Source organism: Mesoplodon mirus (assembly GCF_964341445.2).
Source record: "Mesoplodon mirus genome assembly, chromosome: 11".
Classification (NCBI taxonomy): Eukaryota; Metazoa; Chordata; class Mammalia; order Artiodactyla; family Ziphiidae; genus Mesoplodon; species Mesoplodon mirus.
This window is the reverse complement of record NC_138987.1, coordinates 26,255,365-26,281,536: the sequence shown is the minus strand read 5'-3', so window position 1 is coordinate 26,281,536 and position 26,172 is coordinate 26,255,365. Positions and strand designations below refer to the sequence as shown.

Sequence of the window (26,172 nt, the reverse complement as noted above, 5' to 3'; positions counted from 1 at the left end):
TGTGAGCAAATACACATTTTAAAATCAACAAACTTTAGATTCACAGACATAGAAAACAAACTTGTGGTTACCAAAGGGGAAAGGGGTGTGGGGGAGGGATAAATTAGGAGTTTGGGATTAACACATACACAGTACTATATATAAAATAGATAACCAACAAGGACCTACTATATAGCATAGAGAACTATACTCAATATTTTGTAATAACTTATAAGGGAAAGAAATACTTATATACATATATGTATTTGTAACTGAATCACCGTTCTGTACCCCTGAAACTAGCACGATACTGTAAATCAACTATACTTCAGTTTTAAACATTTTTCTTCCAGTTGCTAAAAAGAAAATCAACAAACTATGGTACCTAAGTCTGGAGGAGGTGGCCTGAGGATTGGTTTAGTAACTCACTGATGCCATTAAGAGTTCAGACCTTTCCCTCTGCCATCCTCAATGACAGGCTTTGGCTTCTTGCTTCCCAGTCACAAGATGACTGCCAGAGTTCCAGGCACCGTAGCCTCATACCACATTGTCCAAAATAAGAGGAGATGAAGGAGAACCCCTTTTATTGGGGATTGCTATCTTTGCCTTACACCAGTTGTGTCTCATCCCTTGGGGTTAGATACACTGTGCCAGAACATAGTTGGGGTTCAGTTAGCACAGAAAAAAGGCAGAATGGCTGGCTGTTGGACAAGCAACTCATAATGTCTGCCACACATTAAAATAATAACTAGACTTTAGTGGGGTTTTTGTTTGTTTGTTTTTTGTCAAGGAATCTTTTTTTTTCCCCCTTGTACCTCCCCTACTGCACTTATTATGGTGCTGGGCTTGTTGCTGGAGGTCCATTAACACTTGATCATTCATTATATTCCAATATCTGTGATGCCTTAATACTTGAATATTTAAACATCTATATATTCCAGGTGTTTACATCATTCCAAGGAGTTTAAACTCATAAGTTTATCACTAATTTTAAAACAAATGTCAATAAGAACATTAAATGTATGGGTTTTTTTTAATGTACTGTGAAATATTTTCTATCTGTCTGATTCCTTGTTTGTATCTCCCATCATACTGTCAGCCTTTTCATTGTAAGAAAGGAACTGCTAACCTTGTGTAACTTTGTAATTTAACAAAGTGGCACATGATAAGCACTTAATAAATATTCACAGAATGAGAAAATATTTATAGCTAACTTCCCTGGAATTCCCAGTCTGATTGTAAAGCCATATTATCAAATTTTGTGTTATAAAATTATCATTTTTGTATAAAAAGAAATAGCCAATCTTAGAAAAGCGTATAGTTGTCTGTAGGATTCTGTACTGCTTTTCATCCTTTGTCTTTTCTTAGATGGTCCACAATTAATGAAAACTTGTTTGCAACCACTGGTTATCCTGGCAAAATGGCAAGCCAGTTTCAAATTCATCATTTAGGACACCCTCAGGTAATGTGGAGATGTTTGGTGGCATATGTGGTTTTAAATTTGTGTTTTCTACTTTTCTCCTTATAGCCCCCCAGATTTGTAATGTGTAACTAAAACATATATGAATATCTATTACCTGCTTAAATTGGAAAGAGAAAGCATTTTTTGATGTTTAAATCACCAGTGGTAACAGGCTTTTTGCCAATATTCATGTAAGAAACATTTTATTTCTTCTATTTCCTTCTTCATTTAAATGTAATAATTTTGCTTGCTTGGTTGGTTTAGACTGCAAAAATGTTTGAGTCTGGACTGCACCAATTATTCATAGATTATTTGTATCCTTCTAATGTGTATTTCACCTATGAGGGAGCACATTTTTTAATTCTGTTTCCACTATAAAAAAAGGTGAATTTTCAATGCATTTCTTATTTTTGAAGGGTAGTTTTTATTTATTAATGTCGGTAATGTATTGAGCTTCTTTAATTCTTCACATATTCTGTAGCCCATCCTCGTTGGTTCTGTAGCTGTTGGATCTGGCCTTTCCTGGCATAGAACTCTCCCACTATGCGCGATCGGAGGAGACCACAAGCTGTTATTTTGGGTGACTGAAATGTAAAATAAATTTTCTGTGTACCTAGATCCATAAAACTGTATTTTTAGTACATATTTTGGAGAATTCCTTATTTTTGTATCAAATATATACTGTAAGATCTAGAAATGTTCCAATTGTTGCTTTTTTTAAATAAAATGTTGATGGTTTGAAAAATTATTTTCCTACTCTATTCTGTGTATTTTTTTTTTTTAGTCATCTTTAAGACTACAGTTGACTCAGCAGCTCTAGAAAAGAGATGATTAAGGAAACATAATGCTTTTGACTTTATCACAGGACTTTCCAAAGTGTATCCTATCTTCTATACCTTAAATACATACTGTTTTCCTAATTCTCAAAGACACAAACATTTACAAAAGAAAAAAAGGTCTCTCCTTTCAGTGTTACTCTGGAAATAGTTGAATGTATATGTGGGGATGAATGTATATGCATTTTTGTTAGCAACCTATATATGTAGGGGTCTTATTAAAACTTCCTCAGTAATTATAAAGGATGATTATTCAATTTAATATAAGAAATGATTCTCAGTTTCTTTAAAATGTGACTCATTATGTAACTCAACCCTATTTATTTACTATACGCAAATTCCTTTTGACTGGACCTCTCAGCGTTCTCAGAACATCTGGTATATGGGATAAAGCTTACCTTGAAAAATAACTTATGATTTAATACCTTTAACAGCCTCCGCCTTTTATAAATCTTCACCATTCTTACCAAACTTAAATGTTTTTGAGATGGCACCTAGTGGCAGTAGAACTATATTCACTCTCCTCAAGATCATTGAAGTAAACATTGTGTAAGACAGCCATGTCACATCATGATCTAATCAGAAGAGTATAATAGAGCTAAATAAATTTCTACAAACTCTGCATTCATGCCAGTTAATGCCCTCTCTGAAGTTGCATTTCATGCTGTAAAATGGAGATATGAATCACTGTCTCATGAAGTTACTGTGAGGATTAAGTGAAGGTGAATGAAAATACCTAATATGTCTCTCACAGTTCAGGGATTTGTATGTATTATTAATTTTTTCAGAGATGGATAGTTCTTGTTTTTGAAGAACTGGAAATTTATTTTTAATAATGCCAATAAGTATTTTTTACTCAAGTTTTCTATTCATAAGATGTCTTAAATAAGTATCTTATGAAATCAAAATTATCTTTAAGAGCTACGGAATTGCTGCAGGTAATTTTTTTAATTTAGTAAAATTTTGTAATCATGTAAATGTTTGGTATAAACTGTTGTGTGTGTTAAATTACAGATGAAATATTGTACAGCATAGCAATTCCCGAGTTAAGTATTTAATACAGTAAAATACTATTACCAAATATTAAAAAATATTTTCTTTTACCCCTTCATAAGCAGATTTTGAACTTAAGGCAAAGGTGAGGGACTTTTGACGTCGTTCCCTTTAACAGTCTCTGTGATGGGACAGAGAACCCTAAAAGCATCAAGAAGGGGCAAAGAATTTGTAAGAATTTGTCATTTCAGGGTGTATTTCAAAAGTGACAAATTGGGCCAGTATATTTGAAAATTGTCTTTTTTTTTTTTTTTGAAAATTGTCTTATACTTAGAAAAGCTGACTTAGGAATTGAGTGGGCTTAGGAGTGGAGATTGGAGAAGGGAGTATGTTGGGGCTCGGCTATTTGGGTATCTAGGAAATCCTCTGGAAAAAGGTTTATAAAAGTTGTCTGATGAAATTACCCAGTGGAGCTACTGTCTTAGGGGACAAACGGGAAAAAAAACTGAAAATACAATTATGCCAAAGAGAGGCAGGAAGTGTTACCCTCAAAGAGAGAAAATGGTGGTTACATTTGTAAATTAATGTGACTCTGAGATAAGACAGTCTCAAGAAATGAGAGGAATGTCTTTAGCTCTTAGTTTCAGGAGTGGTATACATTTTATACTGAGTAAGCATTGAGAATTCTAACCTTCCTTTCTTTAGATCTCACATATAGGCTATCTGATGATTTTCCAGCTTCTACTTTGTTGCTAAACTTTAGTGTGTTCAATTATCTTAAATGGTATAATGATATTCTTCTTCCTTAGTAAAGTTTGTTCTTAGTTAACTATGTTTAAATTAGACTGAAACAGGAGGAAATGTTTAATGGGGATGTAATTATTGGTCATCACTTCTAATTCCTGATAAATAGTATGAGATCTGATTGTGTGTATGTTTGTGTGTTGTAGTTTTTCCTTGTTTGTTTATAAATATGCCTAAGAGGTTTTTCTTCTGTTGAAATCGTTTTCCTCAGGATTGCTTCACTTACAAACATTTTAGAAAGAAAAAAATGTTGTGCTTATGTTCTAAAACTTGTGTTATTTAGGACTGTTGAAGCAAAAGTCAGGATATCACAAGTCTGCAAGATGTCAGAACTAAATCTACTCTTTCAAAATGATGGGATCATAAGTCTCATTTTATTTTTATGATTTGGCTTGTATGTTGTGAATATTTCAATGTCTCTCCCATGCCAAAAACACAAAATCGCACACCCATGCTCGCCAATTTGTTTTACTTTGGTAATTTGTGACTACATATTGACACTGACCTAGAAATGTTCCTGTTGCTGTTTTAAATCTCATGTCAGTGGAGAAGAAATTGAAATCTGGTTTGCACATTTGTGTCTGGTTTTTTGTAATTGTCCAAAATCTGACATTATCCCAGAAATGCTGATTGGGGAGTTATGAGACAGTATTGTGCCCAAGACTAATTTCTGAAGAGAGAAGAAGTTATTTGCTCCAAATTATTCCCCATATTTTTCTGTAGCTCAAAAAATTAAACTCAGTTTAACCCAACTTTAGACCATACCAGTAATACCCTTAGTTCTGGGCCCAAATAAAATATTTTAAAGTAAAAATGACCATTATGATGGTCCATTTCCACATATTCCTGGTAAGAGCCTGGTCAGGTCCTCAGAAGCAGCATTCTGTTCCAGTATATCTTTATTAAGCTGTTGGTATGCTCAACAACAGGGACAGGAGAGAACACTCTGTTTCTTTAATCTAACACCTTGCTCATTCAAAAACATTTATTTTTAACAAGGCATTGGAAAAGAATTTCAAAACAGCTAACATTTGTTTCTAATTATACATTTAAAGAAATATGCCATATAAAACATAGGTAGAAGTTTTGTTATTATTAACATGGCTTTAATTTATAGCAACCATTTGTTCACTAAGCACAGTAACACAACAAAATAATTAGGATATCAGCTTTGAGGATCTCATTTCACAAAAACAAAATCGAATACACATTTGATGACATATCCATTACTCAAACTCAACCAGTTTCTTTTGCATGCATGGACACAGACTTCATGGGAAATCGAAAGCATTGAATCTTCTTGCTGACCTTTTCAGCTGTTCTTTGAACTACCTTAGTAAAAACAATTGTTGCCCTTATGAGGATCAAGTTACATTTGCCTGGAAATTTCTTTGGATGAGCTTATTTCTGTTTAACTCATGTCTTTGTTATAAAGTTGTTTGCCTTCTCCACTAACTTTTAACAGAATACACTACCTTGGGACTTGTCACACTTATATGAGCTTATAAAATCCATATGAACAATGGTAAGTGAAAGGGGAGGCCACCAGGTTTCCCAGCCTTTGCAAACAGTTTGAGTAACCCAATAGATTTAAAGATGTACGAAATAAGCATTTCTACCAACTGCATTTTTTAGTGCTATATTGAGTTGAGTGCCTATTTCCTTCCTTTGTAGTAAAAGACAATAAATGCTGCTGGTCTCTTCGCTTCTAATGGTGGTTAAACACAAAACTTTGATCTTTCTTATAAATACAGCTGTTGTCTTATCACTGAGCCAAATCCAGACAAGATTAGACTTTGGCCAAAATTAAGGTTAATCTCTGCAACCATCTCAAGAAGAGCTTTCTAATCCTGTTTTAGGAAATCTCTGTTTTTGAGACAGTGTATAAAGGAAATAAGCCCCAGACAACTAACCTCTAAAATAAGCCAGAGGCAACTAATGATAAATTATACTGTGGTGATAAAGCAGGTAGAAATTGTCTAAACAGAGTAGTTCATTTTGGTTCATTTTTACTTAAACTATTACTGTAAGAAATGAATTTCTTAGTTGACTAAGTTTAAACCAGACCAATGTAAGTTATTTTTTAAAGAACTATCTACCATCTTTTCTTCCTTTAATGCTTCTTTGGTTAATTGCTGGTTCTTTCTTCCACTAGTACTAATGAAAACTAGATGTTTACTTATTACAGATAAAATAACTCAGGTATATTTTATCATAATAATTGTATAATAGCTTAATTCACTTTGGTTTCCAGCCTACAAAAAAGGGGGCGGGGAGTTCCCATTAAGATTTAGACTCTCTGGAATTTTAAATACTTCGCTAAATGTTCTGTAGGGCTGATTCTCCTGAGAGTTGGACACAAGTGCCTCAAGCTGTGTTGTGAACAGCTAATGTTGCATTTCTCTCCAAATTGATGTACCATGGAGGACATCTGTGCAAGCATCCCTCACTTTGAAATCCATAGAGTTCTAGTAAGATTTCCCCGGCACTTAATTTTGAGCAAGTACGGGATCTGATCTTATATATACAGCTACATCAGAAGTCTCACCCCATCCTGGACCTCCCCACCAAATACATTAAACCCCAAACCCTTGGAGCAGTCCTGAAATTCTGTCAGTGTTTTTGACCTATTCCTTTCCCTATCATTCCATCTACCACAGTAGCTGTGTTTACATGTGTGTATAATCTTTACAAAACCTGGGTCCCAACCTGTTGATGGCAAATAACTGGGAAGATATGAAATTATTGAAAGGGTTTCTCAATAGTCATATTACCACTATCATAATCCTTTTTTCCTTAGAAGCTATGAACTCCTGGGGTCCTGAGATAACATAGACTGCCCCCAAATTAAACTGCCCACATAATTCTAGCAGACATTGACTTCAGGTGTCCTGCCGTTCCCCACATCCTCCCCCAAAACACCCATTAACAGGTAGTAGGAGGAATCAACCTGCCAGTGAACCCTTCCCTCCAGTTCAAAGAGAGTGGCTTTTGAAGATCTCAGTCGGAATCGAGAGGGTTAAAAAGTTCCTTCATGTCAAGGTGTGCCTGTCATCTCAATATCTATTTTGTGACCCCAGGTTTGGCTCTAGTTCAGATGAAAGCCAGAATACTTTAATTATTCCTGCCTATGTAAAAAGTAAAAGGCAAGATTTTCTAAAGCAATATATTATAGGAAAACTAATAGAACCTGGCCTGGAAAATACTGAAATACTATCTTTGAATGAAAATTTGGGATTTTAAGATGAATTTCCCAATATAGTTAACCCATTTCCATTTAATATTCCCATTTTAAATCCTCAACAATGCATATATATTTGTTCAATGATATTAGATATCGAGCCACAATCATCTGGGGTTCCTCAAATTTTTTTCTATTAAAAAGGGCTTCTCATACTGGAAAATATTGTGAACCACCTTCCTAGACTAATTAGCTCACACCCTCCGGCCCCAGTCATTTTTAAAAAGGTGATAGCAAAGGTTCTAACATCATTTTGAATTCTAGAAACAAGGCTACAGGAAGAAATGTTTATATTGAACCTACAGAGTAGTGTTAAGTGATTTTATGAGGTTGTGATTCAAAATAACCCGACCTCTTTAAGGAGTCCAGGTGCTGAGTCATTTACCGAAACTGCCAGAGGAGGTTAATTGGAAGCAGCTGATAGTGGCATCATTTGCTTTTTTTTTTTTAAATAAATGGAGAAGGTTATTCTATGAAGAGGACAGAGTACTACAGAAGATGTACAAAGCAAATGACTGAGGCCCACCTCATTTATACCCCCACCAATGGGGAAAAAACCTGACAGTGAATTCCAGATAAAATACCTTGGCTCTATAAAAATAGTAAGTTAGTTCCAAGAAGAGTGATTATGGGTGACATTTTTCCTTCCTATGCTTTTTTATGTTTTCATAAATAAATATTTCACTCTTATAGTAGATTTTTTTTTTTTTTTTCCCGGCCACACTGCTAGGCTTGCAGGATCTTAGTTCCCTGACCCTAAGAAATCCAACCTGGGGCCCAGCAGTGAAAGCGCTGAATCCTAACCACTGGATCACTGGATTGCCAGGGAATTCCCTATAATAAATTCTTAACTTAAAAATAAGCAGATACTGCTATCTATCATGTGCATGGCTCTGTAATAGGTATAAAGGAATATAAAGAAATGGAAACTGGCCTCTGAACTCAAAGAAATTACAAATAGGTTGGCAATACCACATGGTCACAGTGTGCTAGGTATCAAATGAGGGATGAAAGCAAGGAGCTTTATATGGATTAAAAGAAGTGGCAGTTTAGACGACACTTGGATTTGGGAGGGGCACCAGTTTCTCTAGAGCGGGGCACCATGTTTTAGGGGTTATTAAAACAAGAGGTTTGATTGAGAGTCTGGATGAGGAATGATTATGAGGTAGGAGATAGATGGGCCTCTGGGCCAGACAGCTGGTGGTTGTCAAGTGGAGTAAAATTGAAGCTTTTTTCTCACCCAGACGCTCCAAGGACAAAGCTAATGGCAGAAACTGAGCTCTGCTGAAGTAAAGAGATAAGGTGCCTGCTCCTGAGGTCAAGGAAAACTTCCCTGTCTACACATGTGCAGGAAGGCTCCTTGGGGGTCAAAAAGGGAGGGGGCGCCACCCCATAATATTTGTGGACATGCACCCACAGGCCTCTGCAGTGGGATCCATCTTAGCAAAAAGTTGCACAGACATCTTGGGGAGGGTCCTAAGACCAGTCATGTGTGAAAAAAGAAACACTGTAACTGGCCAAAGATAAACAAAGACCCGGAAGGACTGTCCTATATAAGTGATTTAAATCACCTCTTTACTGGGCTCCTCCTCAGGGGGGGACACCCACACACTTTCTTTCTGGGTGTGTATTTCTCCCTTGCTTCTGACTTAAATAAATTGTTTCTCTGTGTGTTGTGTCTCTAATAATAAACTTTGTACCTGTTTTGCAGTTTTTGCCTCCTTGAAACATTTTTGCTTTCCAAACGGGTAAGAATCAGGGAACTTTGCTTCTAGCCTCTAGCCCCTGGTGGATTGGCGGCTAGGTTCAATCCCTGGACAGGGAAATAAGATCCTTCTTCAAGACTACTGTCCCTCCTAGAACAATTAGCCTCTCCCTCCCAAATACCTTCCCCCTGGTTTGCATAGCCAGGCAGCTACTCCTTCCCCTCTGATCCCTTCTTGAGAAACTGAATGAGACTCTACACCTAGGAGTGAGGTGCCTTGCTGAAACTATTACCTGTAAGGTCACATACTGAAGGGTGAGTGTTCTGTGTTTTCTTGGATTCTGTAATTGTCTTTTTAGCATCTATTCATCACAGGAACAGTTATATTAACTATATTTTCTTAATTTCTGTATCCCTGAAGCTCTGGCATTTGTGGACGTACAGACCCTGGGAAAGACTGCCTCTCCCAGGGCTACCTAATTCCCAAAGATAGTCAAACAATTTACTTGGAAGCATGTTTTTCATATGCAAACCAACCAATCCAACCCATTACCCCCAACCACCTCCTTATCTAAATTCTTCTACATCAAGCCAATATTTCCACTGCCCTAAATCAACCCAGGGCCAGGTACAGACAACAGGGACAACTCCTATGCCCCAAAGCCCACTGGAATCATTCATACCAGCCAATTTTCACCTGTTTCTCCTGCCCTAACTTGCCTTTCCCAAAGAAATGCCAGTAAAGGATCTGGCCTAGGCTTTCCCCTGGTTCCTGCTTCTGTCTGCCTCCTAACCAAAATCTGGTGTTTCCCCTATGGCCTTGTGTGGCATGGTAGGTCCCCTTCTCTTGGGAAGTGTGAGTAACACATTCTTTCAATGGCAATTACCTCTTTGTCATCACTAAGTCATCTCCATAAATTAAAGTCCCTGGGTACAATGCAGCAGAAGGACATTTCCCCACCCCCCTTAAAGAAAGCAGGCTTCCTTAGTCATTAGGTTATATGCTGTTTTATTGGGGACCCCCTAACTGTAAATATCTTCAGATCTCTTCTCTTGAGGTAGTCCACTTTTTAGGGAGGAATCCTGTCTGCTGCCTAGAGGACATAAGCCTACAACCCAACTTTCAGAGTGAAGTTAGGAAAGGCACAATTAAAAGAAGGAGCCTGAAACTATTTTTAACTAGGCTAGATTATAACTAACCTAGAATGAATAACTAGGCTAGAATTCCTTTACTTAACCAAGTCCCAATAGATGATTTGTATCACTCCTGAGGGATGGGTGTAGCAGGGATAGGAGACATTTAAATTTATTTTCCCACTATTATGAACCAACACTATACCCCTCTAACTGTTCATCCTGAAGCAGAGCAGGAAAAAAACCATAAGAAGCCAATGATCATCATTCCCCACCCCCCTACCCCCCAAGAACTGATTCATGATAAAATTAGTGATTTTCTAGTTATCTGCTATGAAAAGAAAGATAACTATTAACAAATTCTTAAAACTTTAAAAATTTAATGGATATATGCAGGTGGCATTTAAAGTCTCCGCCCTTTGAAATCAGTATTCATTACAATTTACTTGTTTTGTCTCCAAAATTCACTATAGTAAGTGAAATCCAATGAGAGAGAGCCTGGAGGAAGGAGTATATATTTCAGAGGATTTCTGGCAGTTGACCAAGACTTCTAGCTATAGATTGTTTTTAACAGCCCTGGAAATTCAGTTAAGTTGTGAGTGGCGCTGCTGTCAGGAGCTATGGATGACTGATGAACAGTAATCATCAAGGATCCTAGGAGGCAGAGAGACACTCCCACTTTTCTATTAACTAGAAATTACATCTTATAGCATTGCATTTGTCTTTTTTTTTAAGAACCCAATCCACTTAGAAAAAACATTTTTGTCAATTTTCCGACTGAGGATAATGTTTCTGTAGCTCTTTAGATAGATACATATGCTCAATCTGATTCAGTCTGTATTCACCACAGGGACTAGCAGAGTATCTGGCACTTAATCGGTTAAAATACATATATATATGTATATATATTTCTTTTGATTAACGAATGAATTAGCTGCGTATATAGCAGAAGAGACTAAGCAGGGATAACCTCAAACAGACTCGATGCTTTACTTTTTTGGGGGGGTGGCAGGGGGAGAGGCTTTTTAAGATTTTGCTAGAATTGCACCCTTGCTGCACCCGACGCCCCTCATTCGACGTCATAATCCGGAGCTAGAACTATCAATCCCAGACTGCCGTGCGAAGGGGCGGGCTCCCCGGGAGCCGCCGAGCGATTGGCGGGGGGAGGCATTTCCTTCCGGCGGGAAAGGCCCGGGAGGCGGGGACTAGGGTAGGCTTTCGGACGCTATTACCGGGTTGGGCGGGTCGGGCCGGGTCGGGGAGGGGTTTGTGGGTGAGCCCTGGGTCCCCCGCCCGCTGAGGAGATGGATGAGGATGGGCTTCCTCTCATGGGGTCAGGCATAGACCTGACTAAGGTTTGTAAAAGACGGAGTTGGACTTCGGCGACCTGGGAGGAGGATGGGGAAGGGACGCCGGGTTCCCAGAGAGACACCCCCCCCCCCCGCCGTGTCTCTTTGCTCAACCCTGGCCTGGGCCTGTCTTCCATCTCTCTCGGGAGGGAGAATCCCACAGTCCACATTAAAAAGGGGTCCCTCCCGAGCTGTCTAAGGGGGGCGGGGGTAATTTTCCTCTCCCAGCCTTCGCTTCCCGGGTCACGAGTCCCTATCCTCAAGGGTGAAGCGCTGGCGACACGGGCCGGTTCAGATCTCTAACCCTACCTCTTTTATTCGGCCCTTGAGTTTTTCGTGGGTTTGTGTTGCCTTTACCTGCGAAAGTTCACACCTGTGAATCCAGAGCCCATTCTCAAACTGTGCAGCCTCTGTCACCTTCGGACACCCAACCCCTACAGTTTAGGAAAACAAGTTAATGACTCTTGGCAGTACTTTCAATAACTCATTTCACACAGCAAAACGCCCCGTTATTATTAATATCCAGGGGATAGCATGGTGTACGTTCCTCCTGTATGGATCATGTTTATTTTTACGTGACACAGGTGCCAGCTATTCAACAGAAAAGAACGGTGGCATTTCTAAACCAGTTTGTGGTGCACACTGTACAGTTCCTCAACCGATTTTCTACAGTTTGTGAGGAGGTAGGTCCTGTGATACTCGTTTAATGAGTAGCCCAGATGTCACCTTGCACTTCTGAAGGTAACAAATGAGTAAAACAAGAATTACAGCCTATGTATTCATGTACCATAACCTCTTGTCAACCAGTTATTATGTTAACATTACCTTAAATCCTCTTTGATTCTCTTACCATCATTTCTACAGCCCGTCTCTGCTGAATTAATTTTCTAGAAGCTTTGTGAAATAGTTCAGGAAGGTTTATTGTGGTTAAAGAAAGCAAAAGGAATTCCAAGATTTCACAGTTAAAGCCTTTTTTTTTTTTTTTTTTTTTTTTTACGGTACGCGGGCCTCTCACTGTTGTGGCCTCTCCCACTGCGGAGCACAGGCTCCGGACGCGCAGGCTCAGCGGCCATGGCTCACGGGCCTAGTCGCTCCGCGGCATGTGGGATCTTCCCGGACCGGGACACGAACACGCGTCCCCTGCATCGGCAGGCGGACTCTCAACCACTGCGCCACCAGGGAAGCCCCTAAAGACATTTTTTATTTTGAAATTGGTTATGTTTCTCTTACCCCAAAGATTACATTTTAAGTATACATTGTTTCAGTTTATATCAAAATTATTTTACATTGCTTGATCCAAGAGATAATGGGGAAGTAGCCTAGAAACATAACTGGGGCATCAAATATCATTATGGAAATTTAAAAAATACTTTCTGCAAATGACTTGTGAAATAAGGATTAATTAACCCAGTTACAGGTGAGGTACAAGATCCAGGGACTCCTGTCTTATAAAAAGCTAAAAAAGAGAGTGGGGAGGAAAATGGGAAGCATGGGTTGAAATTGGGTTTAAGAAAGGAGAAAGGGGACAAGGAAATAGAACAACAGTCGTCTGAAACCAAAAGGTGTTGTTCTTTATCAGTCTTCTTTACCACTGGAGGATCATGTTAAACCTTAGGGCTCCATTTTGGTGTCGTGAACTTCCTGAGTGCTGAAGTTACTGTTTGCCATTTGAGTATCCTCCACAATCAAGTCCTTGAATAGAGACTGTTCATAGAGGGGTGGTTGCTGCCTAAAAAGTGTGGGAGTCAAGATTGTTGTCATTGGGGACATTATTGTGTACTAGGAACAGGATACATATACATACTTGAATACTAAAGAGGACCATTGACTGTGCTCTGTCCATAGACTAGAGAAAAGCCCCACACTGGTATGATAGTATTTCTCTGTAGGCTTGCAAATTCTGCTTTACAAAAGTTCAGTGACCCCTTAAAGCTAAATACCCTTTAAAGGATGCTTTATACAGAAATTAAAATGACTTCACTCAGAAGTCAAGGCCTGCTGCAGGAAATACCCTGAGAATACCCAGAGACTTCCCAGTCCTAGCCAGTCTCCTACTTTTTTGTACAATGTATGATGTATTTCCATTCCAGATGCATTTTGACTGGCACAATATAGGAATGTTCCCAAGAAGTTAACTAGTGAATACCAATTTTTGTCAGTTTAATTATTGTTAACTTATGCTTGTTAAGCTATTATAAAAGTCCTGTGATTAATTATTTTTATATGTATACCTTTTATTTCCTTTTTTTTTTACCTTTATTGGAGTATAATTGCTTTACAATGGTGTGTTAGTTTCTGCTTTATAACAAAGTGAATCAGTTATACATATACATATGTTCCCATATCTCTTCCCTCTTGCGTCTCCCTCCCTCCCACCCTCCCTACCCCACCCCTCTAGGTGGTCACAAAGCACTGAGCTGATCTCCCTGTGCTATGTGGCTGCTTCCCACTACCTATCTATTTTACGTTTGGTAGTGTATATATGTCCATGCCACTCTCTCACTTTGTCCCAGCTTACCCTTCCCCCTCCCCATGTCCTCAAGTCCATTCTCTAGTAGGTCTGTGTCTTTATTCCCGTCTTACCCCTAGGTTCTTCATGACCTTTTTTTTTTATTAGATTCCATATATATGTGTTAGCATACAGTATTTGTTTTTCTCTTTCTGACTTACTTCACTCTGTATGACAGACTCTAGGTCCATCCACCTCACTACAAATAACTCAATTTCGTTTCTTTTTATGGCTGGGTAATATTCCATTGTATATATGTGCCACATCTTCTTTATCCATTCATCTGTTGATGGACACTTAGGTTGCTTCCATGTCCTGGCTATTGTAAATAGAGCTGCAATGAACATTTTGGTACATGACTCTTTTTGAATTATGGTTTTCTCAGGGTTTATGCCCAATAGTGGGATTGCTAGGTCATATGGTAGTTCTATTTGTAGTTTTTTAAGGAACCTCCATACTGTTCTCCATTGTGGCTGTATCAATTTACATTCCCACCAACAGTGCAAGAGTGTTCCCTTTTCTCCACACCCTCTCCAGCATTTATTGTTTCTAGATTTTTTGGTGATGGCCTGTGATTAATTTTTTAAAACGAAGCAAATAGGACTTCCCTGGTGGCACAGTGGTTAAGAATCCTCCTGCTAATGCAGGGGACATGGGTTCCATCCCTGGTCCGGGAAGATCCCACATGCCGCGGAGCAGCTAAGCCCCTGTGCCACAACTACTGAGCCTGCGCTCTAGAGCCCGCGAGGCACAACTACTGAAGCCCGTGCGCCTAGAGCCTGTGCTCCGCAACAAGAGAAGCCACCGCAACGAGAAGCCCGTGCACCGCAACGGAGAGTAGACTCTGCTTGCTGCAACTAGGGAAAGCCCGCGCGCAGCAGTGAAGACCCAGTGCAGCCAAAAGTGAATAAATAAAATAAATTTATAATAAAATAAAATAAAGCAAGTAATGCACCCCCCCAAAAAATAGGGAGAATGGGGGAAAATGAGATAATTCACAGTTGAGTCAAACATTATTCAGTTCATTCTGTCTTATAAATAATATGAGGTAGAGCCTTAGCGTATAGTTTTTGTTAGATACATTAATAAAAACTGCATGGAGACAGGAAAACTATTTTAACTTGTATACGGTTCCAGCTGTTGTTTTTGTTTAGTTATCAAAATCACTTCTGCCTTCTCATTAAGACAAAAGACATTGAAATGTGATATGATGATTGATAGAGTAAGGGGCTCCAGTCAGTGCTTTTTCTCTAACAGGCTCAGAGTCTCGGTGCTTTTTGCTTCCCTGAGTCTCATCTAGGACTGCTGCCTCTATAAATGGCATAAAGAATTGACTGAGGAGCAGTAAGCCAAGGAGTTAGCCCTTCACTTTGTATACCACGGTAGGGTGGAGAAGTATCTGGAGAGAGAGACTGTTCCAGGATTGTTAGCAGAGAAGGGCGAATACTCCATCCCCATGCTTCTCATCTCCAGTTTAAAAAGTAAACAACAACAAAACAACCAACAAACATATCTGTGAAAGCAGCTTCATAGAGCTGCCCTGAGGTAGGGATAGCCCCGCACCTCTGTAGGGCCTCACAGTTTTCAGTGCCTGGGGAGTGAGTGTTACTTGCTGAAGACTAGATCAAATATAATAATTGTCTTTTGTTTATTGATTGCTTATGCATTATCAAGGCCTCGTGATTCACTCTTTCCCCCCTTCTATTCCTCTCTCCACTACCCCCCAAAACAGTTGGCTGTTTTGACTATATCACTATTTCCTATTTCTTCCTTGAACTCTAGAAAAAATTTTGTTGGCCAAAAATTCATGAAATTTAAAGATAGCTTATGCCTTTTTCTCCTTAATGGATGATAATCTAGGGTTGACTGTAACTCATTATTTAGAATTCATATTGTAACAGTTTGGATGTTTATGTCAGTTGTAGACTTTTTATCAATACTTGGTGTGATGACAGTAATATTTATTGTGTGCTTATTCTGTGTTAGGCATTGTACTGAGTGCTTTACATGTATTTAATCATCACAGACCAGCTCTTTGAGAGAGGTCCAATTATCTCTTTAGAAATACAGAAACTGAGATGTAGAGAGGCTTAAATCAGTTGCTTAGCCGTTTATTCATTCACTCACCATGTATCTGAGCACATACTATTTACGGCTGCAGTAGCTGCTCTAACTTGCCCACAGTCACACAGCTAGAAAGTAAAAGAGCTGGGATTCCAACTCTGATCTATTAACTGGTAAAAACAAAACTGTCTCAGTCTTCTGTTCTGTTGCACCATCTGATCTGAGTATGATGCATATTTACATCATTTGCAAGGGAGAGACTGCAGTGTCTTCTTTAAAGCTATTTCAAAATGTAGTTTTTAAATTTGTATTCTCTTCTTTACTATGCCATGTCTATTTGATATAATGTCTTTTTGATATGATAAATTCCAAGGATATAATATAGGTATTCAAACACGAAGTGTCGTTTTCTCCCGAGTTAAGATCAATGTAGTTTTCCAAAATGGGTTGTTATTTGTTTATAGCACCTGTTAGACCTGTGGGCCTTGTTTAGTTAAAGCCTTAAACAAGAACCAAAACAACTCTTGTTTCCCCCAATAAAAAATGAACCTCAGTTATTACTTTTTGAACTGGAAGTGAACTGGAGGAAAAAGAAAACCTGGTAGGTTTTGGTTTGTTTTGGGTGGGTTTGGGGTTTTTTTTGAGGTGGGGGTTGATTTGGGGGTTTGTTTGTTTGTTTTGGTTTTGGTTTTGGTTTTTTCACATAATCTGGTTTGAACCCAAACAGTAACTTCAGTCACAGCTAAACTCAAACGGGAATTAAATTTGAAACCAATTGCTAGGGCTCTTCATCACTAATACCGGTTTTAAAGTTCTCTGAGAAAGAGAAAAGTGAAGAACGTAGCTTTTTAAAAACTTTCTGGATACTGAGCCACTTTGTAACTCTTACAATGACTAGAACCAAGGTAGGAGAAAAGTTAGAAGACAGAGAAAGGAAAGTAGTTGAATCAGACCCACATGGCAGAGTTACTTAGGGTCATCTCTTCTTCCCTCACAAGTCTCCAGTAAGCATTTCTATTCTGGCCCTTATCAGCAAAATCTTGTGGCAGTCCACTGGGACTGCAAATTTTAAATGGAGGAAGGTGGAGGACGACACAAGGTCTATGCATAGCACAGGTAAGACTGAGCAGAAATTTAACCTTATTGTGAATCTTAAAAGTTAAAAGTACTCAATATCATAAACAGGGCAGTCAGGTGTGTTATTTTGACTCAGACTTGTAACATGCCTAGAATACTGGGGGTTTAGTCATTTTTTAAATATTCTAAAATGTTTCTTTTTAAAAAGATCTTTAAGTACAGGCAAAAAGTGCTGAGAATTTTCATATGACCTAAAAAAAATCTACATCCAGTTTTTAAGCCTACCATCAGACTTAACCTTCAACCAAATAATGTTTTGCTTAAAACCCTGTTTTCTGCTACAACTTTTCCAACTGCTTTTATAACTTTTCCAACTGCTGGGTTTAAGTGTCAGATGAAGCTTAGTAAAACCGTGGATTGCTTCCCTCTCTGGTTCCCAGGACATATTCAACCGAAAGTGGTATACCAAGAGATCCATTAATTTAAAATACTGTTTCTCTTTTAAAGAACTGGATATGCAAATTGGATATTTTACAAACCTGAAATACCACAGTGGTTTTTTTTCCCATGTTCAACTGTTAACTCCATATTTTTTCCTTTGTCTTTTTTTTTCTCTTCAATAAAATGCACTGCCTTAGGAATAGGCGGGTGATGGATGCATCAAGAAGTTTTCAACTTATCTGACAAACTAGGTACCTTGTATTTTCCCCTCTTGTCCCAAATCAAGGTATTTCAGGTTTGCTTTAAACCCTTATAAAGAGGATGGATGGGAAAGATTGTTACCTTTCTATTTCCTCTCTGCTGAAACTTTCAGAGGTGGGGCCAGTTACTGTTATTGGTCATGTTACTTATAATATATCCGTGGTCATCTACACTTCAGAGTAGTAGCTCTCAACCAGGGACATTTGGCGGGGCCAGTTACTGTTACTGATCATGTTACTTATAATATATCCGTAGTCATCTACACTTCAGAGTAGTAGCTCTCAACCAGGGATATTTGGTGGGGACAGTTACTGTTACTGATCATGTTACTTATAATATATCCGTGGTCATCTACACTTCAGAGTAGTAGCTCTCAACCAGGGATATTTGGTGGGGACAGTTACTGTTACTGATCATGTTACTTATAATATATCCGTGGTCATCTACACTTCAGAGTAGTAGTTCTCAAACGGGACATTTGGCAATGTCTAGAGATGTTTTTAGTTGTCACAGTTGGGGAGTTCTTGTGGCATTTAGTGGGTAGAGGTCAGAGATTCTGCTAAACATCCTGTAGTGTACAGGATAACCCTTCACAACAAAGAATTATCCAGCCCAAAATGTCAATAGAGCCAAGGTTGAGAAACCTACTTTATGGTGGTCTAGGGGTTTAGAAGGAAAATGCAGAAAACATAAACATCTTAGAAATGAGCTTCAGCAGCCCATAAATGAAGCCAGGTGTGTTTTGTCAAGTGACAGTGGCTTTCTAAAAAGTACATGTTTATGTGTGTTATAGCAATAATTACATGGGAACAGACTCAAAAACATTTATTATGCTGAATAATCTTTGAAAAGCAGAAGTTCTTAATTGTGCCATGGATCCTTTGGCAGTCTAGTGAAATGAAATTAATGTTTTTAAATGCATAAAATAAAATGTGTAAGATTACAAAAGATACCAGTTACATACTTAAAAATTCAAAATTGTGATATAGTGATATATCCTTTATTAAAGCATAAAGTTGTATAACAGGTAACATTTAATATTTTAGACTCTCAAAAACCAGCTCTAGAGAAGATAGATAATACCTTTATGGATAATTTAAAAAACATGATTTATCCACAGCAAAGATCTTCCCTAGCCAAGAGGAAAAGCCTTTTGTTGATCTGATTTTCAGAAAATCATTTACATAGTGGTTCTAAATTTGGGGTATATGAACTTGGATGGGGGAAAAATCATGTATATATATTTTTTTACCTTTAACTTAAATTTTACATTTTCTTTAAATTTGGTCAACAGAAATCACAACAGTATTAGGACCTATGACTCTCACCAGTAGAAAGCACAGATTTTTTTTTATTAAATTACAGTTGTTTCAGATTTCTTTAGACTTCACAATTACCGTTGTTTCTAGATTAGATATCAAGAATATTCAGATAAATTATAACTAATTAAAATATATTGGGCTTCCCTGGTGGCGCAGTGGTTGAGCGTCTGCTTGCCGATACAGACGACACATGTTCGCGCCCCGGTCCGGGAAGATCCCACATGCCGCGGAATGGCTGGGCTCCTGAGCTATGGCCACTGAGCCTGAGTCATGGCCGCTGAGCCTGTGCGTCCGGAGCCTGTGCTCCGCAACGGGAGAGGCCACAGCAGTGAGAGGCCTGCATACCGCAAAAAATAAAATAAAATAAAATAAAATAAAATAAAATATATTGATGCTTAGCTCAGTGTCTTTCATGTCTTGCATGAATAAATCATTCATATAATCTTGTTTTATTAAAAAAACAGGTCATTTCATTTTGGTGAGGTTTTGATAATAGTAGATGAAAGTAGGTAAAATGAGTGCCAAAGCAAAAGATTGACATACCAGATGAATCTGCATCCAAAAAAAATTGGGAATTACTGCTCTGGAAAGTATAACTTTTTTTTCCCTAGCCTCTTTAATCTTCCTTATCAACAGTAGTTTTCTGAATAAACATTTTCATCCTTATTCCCTTATTTTCTAAGACTAGTATTTCAGTCCTTAGCCTATCTTGTGTGGACATTTGAGTATCCATTTAAAGACAATTTATGATCTAATCCTGAGAAAATTTTTTTTTTTTTTTGCAGTACGCAGGCCTCTCACTGCTGTGACCTCTCCCGTTGCGGAGCACAGGCTCCGGACATGCAGGCTCAGCAGCCATGGCTCATGGGCCGCCCAGCCGCTCCGCGGCATGTGGGATCTTCCTGGACCGGGGCATGAACCCGTGTCCCCTGCATCAGCAGGCGGACTCTCAACTACTGCGCCACCAGGGAAGCCCCCTGAAAAAAATTTTAATACCTATCTTTTTAAATCCAGATAAACAGCATCTATTTTAGGAAATTTGATCAGAAAAATTTGATTCCCAGTATTCAGCACAATAGCATCTTAGTTTTAGTGAGAAGCAGGTTGATCATTTATCAGCTTTGAATAACAAAAATTATATCTATGCAATACTCAGGAATTTTCCATCTTTTTAAAAAAATTAATTAAACTTTAATTTTTAGAGCAGTTTTAGGTTCACAGCAAAATTGAGCAGAAAGTATAGAGCTCCCATTTATTCCTTGACTCCTGCTCCCAACCCTTGTGCACAACCTTCCCCATTATCAGCATGCCCCACCAGCATGGTACATTTATTACACTCAGTTTGTTACAGTCTGCATTGACACATCAACACCCAGAGTCTATGGCATCATACTTTAACAAGCTGAAACACTTTCAAAAATATTTAGTACCTGGAGTTGGAGTGTGAGTTCAGATTATTTTACTTGTATAAAGACTCAGTTTTCTCATCTTTAAAAGAGAAATGCAAATCAAAACTACAGTGAGGTATCACCTCACACTGGTCAGAATGGCCATCGTCAAAAAATCTACAAACAATAAATGCTGGAGAGGGTGTGGAGAAAAGGGAACCCTCCTGCACTGTTGGTGGGAATGTAAATTGATACAGCCACTATGGAGAACAGTATGCAGGTTCCTTAAAAAACTAAAAATAGAACTACCATATGACCCAGCAATCCCACTACTGGGCATGTACCCTGAGAAAACCATAATTCAGAAAGAGTCATGTACCACAGTGTTCATTGCAGCACTGTTTACAATAGCCAGGACATGGGAACAACCTAAGTGTCCATCGACAGATGAATGGATAAAGGAGATGTGGTACATATATATAATGGAACATTACTCAGCCATAAAAAATGAACGAAACTAGGTTGTTTTTAGAGATGTGGATGGACCTAGAGTCTATCGTACAGAGTGAAGTCAGAAAAACAAATATCGTATATTAACACATATATGTGGAATCTAGAAAAATGGTACAGATGAACCTATTTGCAGGGCAGGAATAGAGATGCAGACGTAGAGAACAGATACGTGGACACGGGTGGGGGAAGAGGAGGGTGGGATGAATTGGAAGATTAGTTTTGACAAAAATATACACTACTATGTGTAAAATAGATAGCTAGTGAGAACCTGCTGTGTATCACAGGGACCTCAGCTTGGTACTCTGATGACCTAGACGGGTGGGATGAGGGGTAAGGAGGGGATATATATATATATATATATATATATATATATATACATATAGCTGAGTCACTTTGTTGTACAGCAGAAACTAACACAACATTGTAAAGCAATTATACTCCAATAAAAATTAATTAATTAATTATAAAATAAAATTGGCATCATAGGGACTTCCCTGGAGGTCCAGTGGTTAAGACTTTGCCTTCCAATGCAGGGGGTGCAGGTTCAATTCCTAGTTGGGGGGCTAAGATCCCTAATGCCTCACAGACAAAAAACATAAAACAGAAGCAATATTGTAACAAGTTCAATAAAGACTTTAAAAAATGGTTCACAGGGACTTCCTTGGTGGCGCAGTGGTTAAGAATCTGCCCGCCAATGCAGGGGAAACGGGTTCGAGCCCTGGTCCGGGAAGATCCCACATGCCGCTGAGCAACTAAGCCCGTGCGCCACAACTACCGAGGCTGCGCTCTAGAGCCCACAAGCCACAACCACGGAGCCTGCATGCTGCAACTACTGAAGCCCACGAGCCTAGAGTCCGTGCTCCGCAAGAGAAGCCACCACAGTGAGAAGCCTAAGCACCGCAACGAAGAATAGGCCCCGCTCACCGCAACTAGAGAAAGCCGGCGCGCAGCAACAAAGACCCAATGCAGCCAAAAATGAAATAAATAAATTTATTTATTTATTTTTTAAAAATGGTCCACATCAAAAAAAAATTGGCATCATAATAGTTTCTACTTCATAGACTTGGTGTGAGATTTCAAATGATACTTGCATATACAGTGTAGCATACTAAGGTAAATGCTCAAATGTTTACAGTGATGATTATTGCTTAAAAGTACATACTTATATAAATATATTAAAACAAAAATGAATTTTTAATTCATTTTTTCTTTTTCTGTGTTCACTTATTTTAATCAAAACAATGTATGCATTTTAAAATAAGTTAGAAATTATCATTCACTTTACAAATTAACTTGCTGTGGGATTTCTGCAGTTACTAAGCTTCTGCAGTGAATTAAATGACTGATGTGTCAAAATTTAATTTCCGTGATTTTCAGGAAAGCATGTATAATTTGCAGAGGAATTTATCCATATGATGTTTTATAAGCCTGTGTTTATATTTGTATCAAAGCCTTATGTAAACAAATCCTAGAAATCAAGGTTAAACTTAACTTCAAATGCCATTAAAACTAGATTCTAATGTTTTATTTCTAAATTATATCTTTGTAGATACCAAGAATGCTCATCTAAAAAATAAGTGTCTTGTGAAGAAGTACTAACTACGCTATGGTTGCTTTCAGTTTTCTCCCCCTCTGAATATGGGCAAAATGATCATTTCTTGGGGTGTTAAAATTCTGCTTATGAGTTAGTCAAGATCTTGATAATATCCCAGAAAGCAATCAGAATGCTGCATATCTGTCAACTAGTAAACTGGCCAACTGCTTGTAGGCTGTGTCACTAATAATGTTTAGGATGAGGGAGTTTTAAATAAATGTTCTTATGGATCATATTTTATGATGTTACTTTTATTTGTGTGGGAGTATATATATGGCTAATTTAATTGTACAGAATAACTAGAGCATGGTAAGCTCTTGGTTCTGGTTTATCTTGGATTTTGATGGTAGGTTGATTCCTTTTGCTTTTTTAATATTATTTCTTATTTTTTCTCTTTGTTTTAATTCTTTCTGACATTAACTACTCATCTTACAGTTTCATTCTTTTTTACTTTTCAAACTTGAAATGTTTGTATTTGGGACAAATTGTATATATTTATGTGTTTAAGTAATTTATAAAGGCAGATCCTGTTCCATTCTGTTTTGGGCTAATTTTTATTCTTGTGTTCTGTGAAGAATTCCTTCATTCAACAACAATTATTAGGCTTCTGTTAAGTGTCCAGTACTGTTCTGGCACTAGGGGTATAACAGTGAATAAAAACCTTTGTCCTCAGAGGAGTTTACATTCTGGCCCCAATGATTGACTATGGCTCTGATAATGAGTTTGATAAGGCTGAAAATGTAACTTTTTCTTTTCTGTGAATACAGCTTTATAAAATAACCATGAAGCATGCTAATGAAGTTAGTAGAATACTTGAGTTTCCATTCTTACTCATATAAATAAGAGAGTAGTATATTAGAAAATCACAAATATTTAAACCATAGTTTTTATTATTTTCAAATCTGCCATTTGTTATCCTTGTTAACGGTTTATTTTAATCAGACTTTTTTTGTTTTTTTCCTTTGGATTTCATTCTTTTGTTTCTAATCTTTCTTTTCCAGAAACTGGCAGACCTTTCACTTCGTATCCAGCAAATTGAAACAACTCTCAATATTTTAGATGCAAAGGTTTGTATTTCTGAATATAGGATAAACTTTGCTCTACATATACCAGCTTTCTCAGTCACACTTAACTTTAATTGCGTTTAGAGATGAATTCAGTTTAGCTCCTGCATCCATGAAGTGGTGCAATGTTTTCTTTTGTTTAATTTATTATAATTGCAAAGGAAATGATCTTCATTATGAACCACTAACCGAGTCCATTTAAATGTACACATGGGTCAAGGTTTCTTTCATTATTTGAATCAAAAGCATAATGAGTAACATGTTAACAAATTGAACTGTTACATAGTTTACTTTATTTGATGGAAAACTCACAATTATCTTAATAGTAATCATTGATAACACAGGAAAAATTATGTAAAACTTTACATGTCTCCAGAGCAAAATTTGGAGAAAATATCACCTATTTTCCATTTGTAAATATATTGAATGCTAAAGTAAAGAATACCAATTTTGATGTCAGAAATTACAAAAGATAACTTTTTATCTTATAACAGCAAAAATAGAAGGGTTGTTTTGATTTGAAGCTTGCAGGTTTTGTGTCCTTTTATTCTATATAAAATAATGGAGATGCTAGTATATTTTTGTGACTTTGTCCTTTTTTTTTTTTAACATCTTTATTGGAGTATAATTGCTTTACAATGGTGTATTAGTTTCTGCTTTATAAACAAAGTGAATCCGCTATACATATGTGACTTTGTCCTTTTATCCAAAAGTTTGATCTGAAAAAATATGTATTGAATATTTATAAGGAAGTGAAATGACTAATATCTTTTAACATAAGGATCAGAATGTCTAGCTTGTACTTTCTACATCTTCCTGTGGACTTCAGCCAGTGTATTTCCCTCAGAACATTTCTTTAGCTTGTAATTTAGGATACTTGGCCTTGAACATGTTCAGGGTAGTCTCTTAGTAGCCATACCCACTTGAAACTATTTGGGCCATAGCCACTGTGCTAAATACTGTCATCAGTCAACAGTTCTCAATGAATATTGCTGCTTCAGGTCTTATTACCATTGGTTTTTCATTATTCTTTATAATGAATATGTGTATTATTTTAATGTTTGTGGAATTCTTAAGTTAGAGTTCAAGGTCACAAGTTAAGTTGCCATAGGGACAGATTAACCTTAATTTTTTCCATGGCCATAGAGTTAATCCTCAAAGTTAGCCAAACATTTGACAAATGTATATCATTGATATCAGGATGAAATCAGACAAGAGGGTTTGCATGGATCTTGCAAATCCAACCTGAAATGCTTAACCACTGACAACATGCTCATTTTTTGTGTATGAAAAGTAATGCATTTTATTTTAGTAACATTCAGTGATGTTACTAAAGAAAAACAAGGAATAAGCTGTATCATACATTAAAATATGGCAAGATTTTTCTCATTTCCCAGATTATTCAAACTTAAAATGTGCTACAAAGCACTTTTTGAGGGGTAACAAAATGTTTAATAAAAATCTTTTTACAACTTTGTGAGCTAGGTTTTCTTATCCCCACTTTACAGGTAAGAAAATTGAGGCCTAGGAAGATTTACACAAGGTCACATATTTTGTGACTTAGACCTAGGCAATCTGACTCCAAATCCCATGCTCTCATTCCTTACACTAGGATTCCTTAGATTTTAAAAATAATTCCTGAGAAAGAATGGTGATATGCTAAATTAGATTGGTGATAAATTCTTTAAAAATATTTTATTTGTGAATGCCTTTCAGTTTTAAGTAGTTTATGGCATGGAGAATTTCAACCAAAGATGAGATTTTATAAACCTATTTCTATAGACTTAAAAACTTAAGACAGCTATTTAAAACACACACACACACACACACACACACACACTTACTTAGAAACTTAGTGTTTAAGAACCTAATATTATCCTTATATACCACATTAATTTTCTTTTCTCAGTTGTCATCTATCCCAGGGCTAGATGATGTCACATTTGAAGTATCTCCTGTAAGTGTCACTAGGATCACAAATGAAACACATTCTGAAACCACTTCAGAGCAATCACAGGTAAGTATTTAAGTTCCAGGAAACATGAGTAGATATCTTGGTTGAACCAAATAGACCTAATCAGCAGGTTTGAAGAAAGAAGTTAAATAAAAATATAACACTTTGAATAGTAATATTTTAAACCTTAAGATAGAAAGTGAAGTTTGAAAAAAAGTTATTAGCTTTTCATTTGTTATTTTGAAGGGCTTCCTGAAGTTAATATTTTTCTTGCCTATAAAAAAAAGAAAACGTATACAGAACTAGGAAAAATCTTGAATATAATTGTTTTCTTCAAGTTCACTATGGAAGTTTTTTCTTAGTTCTTATAAGAAATGTATCTTTTAAATGTTTTATTATAAAAACTTTCAAACATGAACAAAAATAGAATAGTACAATGAATACCCAAATGTCCATTACCTGGATTTACCAGTTAAGATTTT

The 26,172-nt window shown here is 37.4% G+C and overlaps 2 protein-coding genes across 2 annotated transcripts in view; both read left to right on the top strand.

Annotated features, from left to right (window-relative positions):
- The window catches only part of NUP37 (nucleoporin 37), a 40,752-nt gene extending 38,575 nt beyond the window's left edge, over nucleotides 1-2,177 (top strand). Inside the window, exons 9-10 of the mRNA XM_082634628.1 lie at nucleotides 1,348-1,441; nucleotides 1,923-2,177. Of these exons, the coding sequence (XP_082490754.1) occupies nucleotides 1,348-1,441; nucleotides 1,923-2,036 (208 nt within the window). The 3' untranslated portion in view covers nucleotides 2,037-2,177. The remainder of the gene's footprint in view (nucleotides 1-1,347; nucleotides 1,442-1,922) is intronic.
- A 9,207-nt stretch (nucleotides 2,178-11,384) lies between these two features.
- WASHC3 (WASH complex subunit 3) overlaps nucleotides 11,385-26,172 on the top strand; it is a 53,963-nt gene continuing 39,175 nt past the window's right edge. The window contains exons 1-4 of the mRNA XM_082634633.1: nucleotides 11,385-11,509; nucleotides 12,088-12,186; nucleotides 23,674-23,739; nucleotides 25,646-25,753. Coding sequence (XP_082490759.1) covers nucleotides 11,459-11,509; nucleotides 12,088-12,186; nucleotides 23,674-23,739; nucleotides 25,646-25,753 — 324 coding nt within the window. The 5' untranslated portion in view covers nucleotides 11,385-11,458. The remainder of the gene's footprint in view (nucleotides 11,510-12,087; nucleotides 12,187-23,673; nucleotides 23,740-25,645; nucleotides 25,754-26,172) is intronic.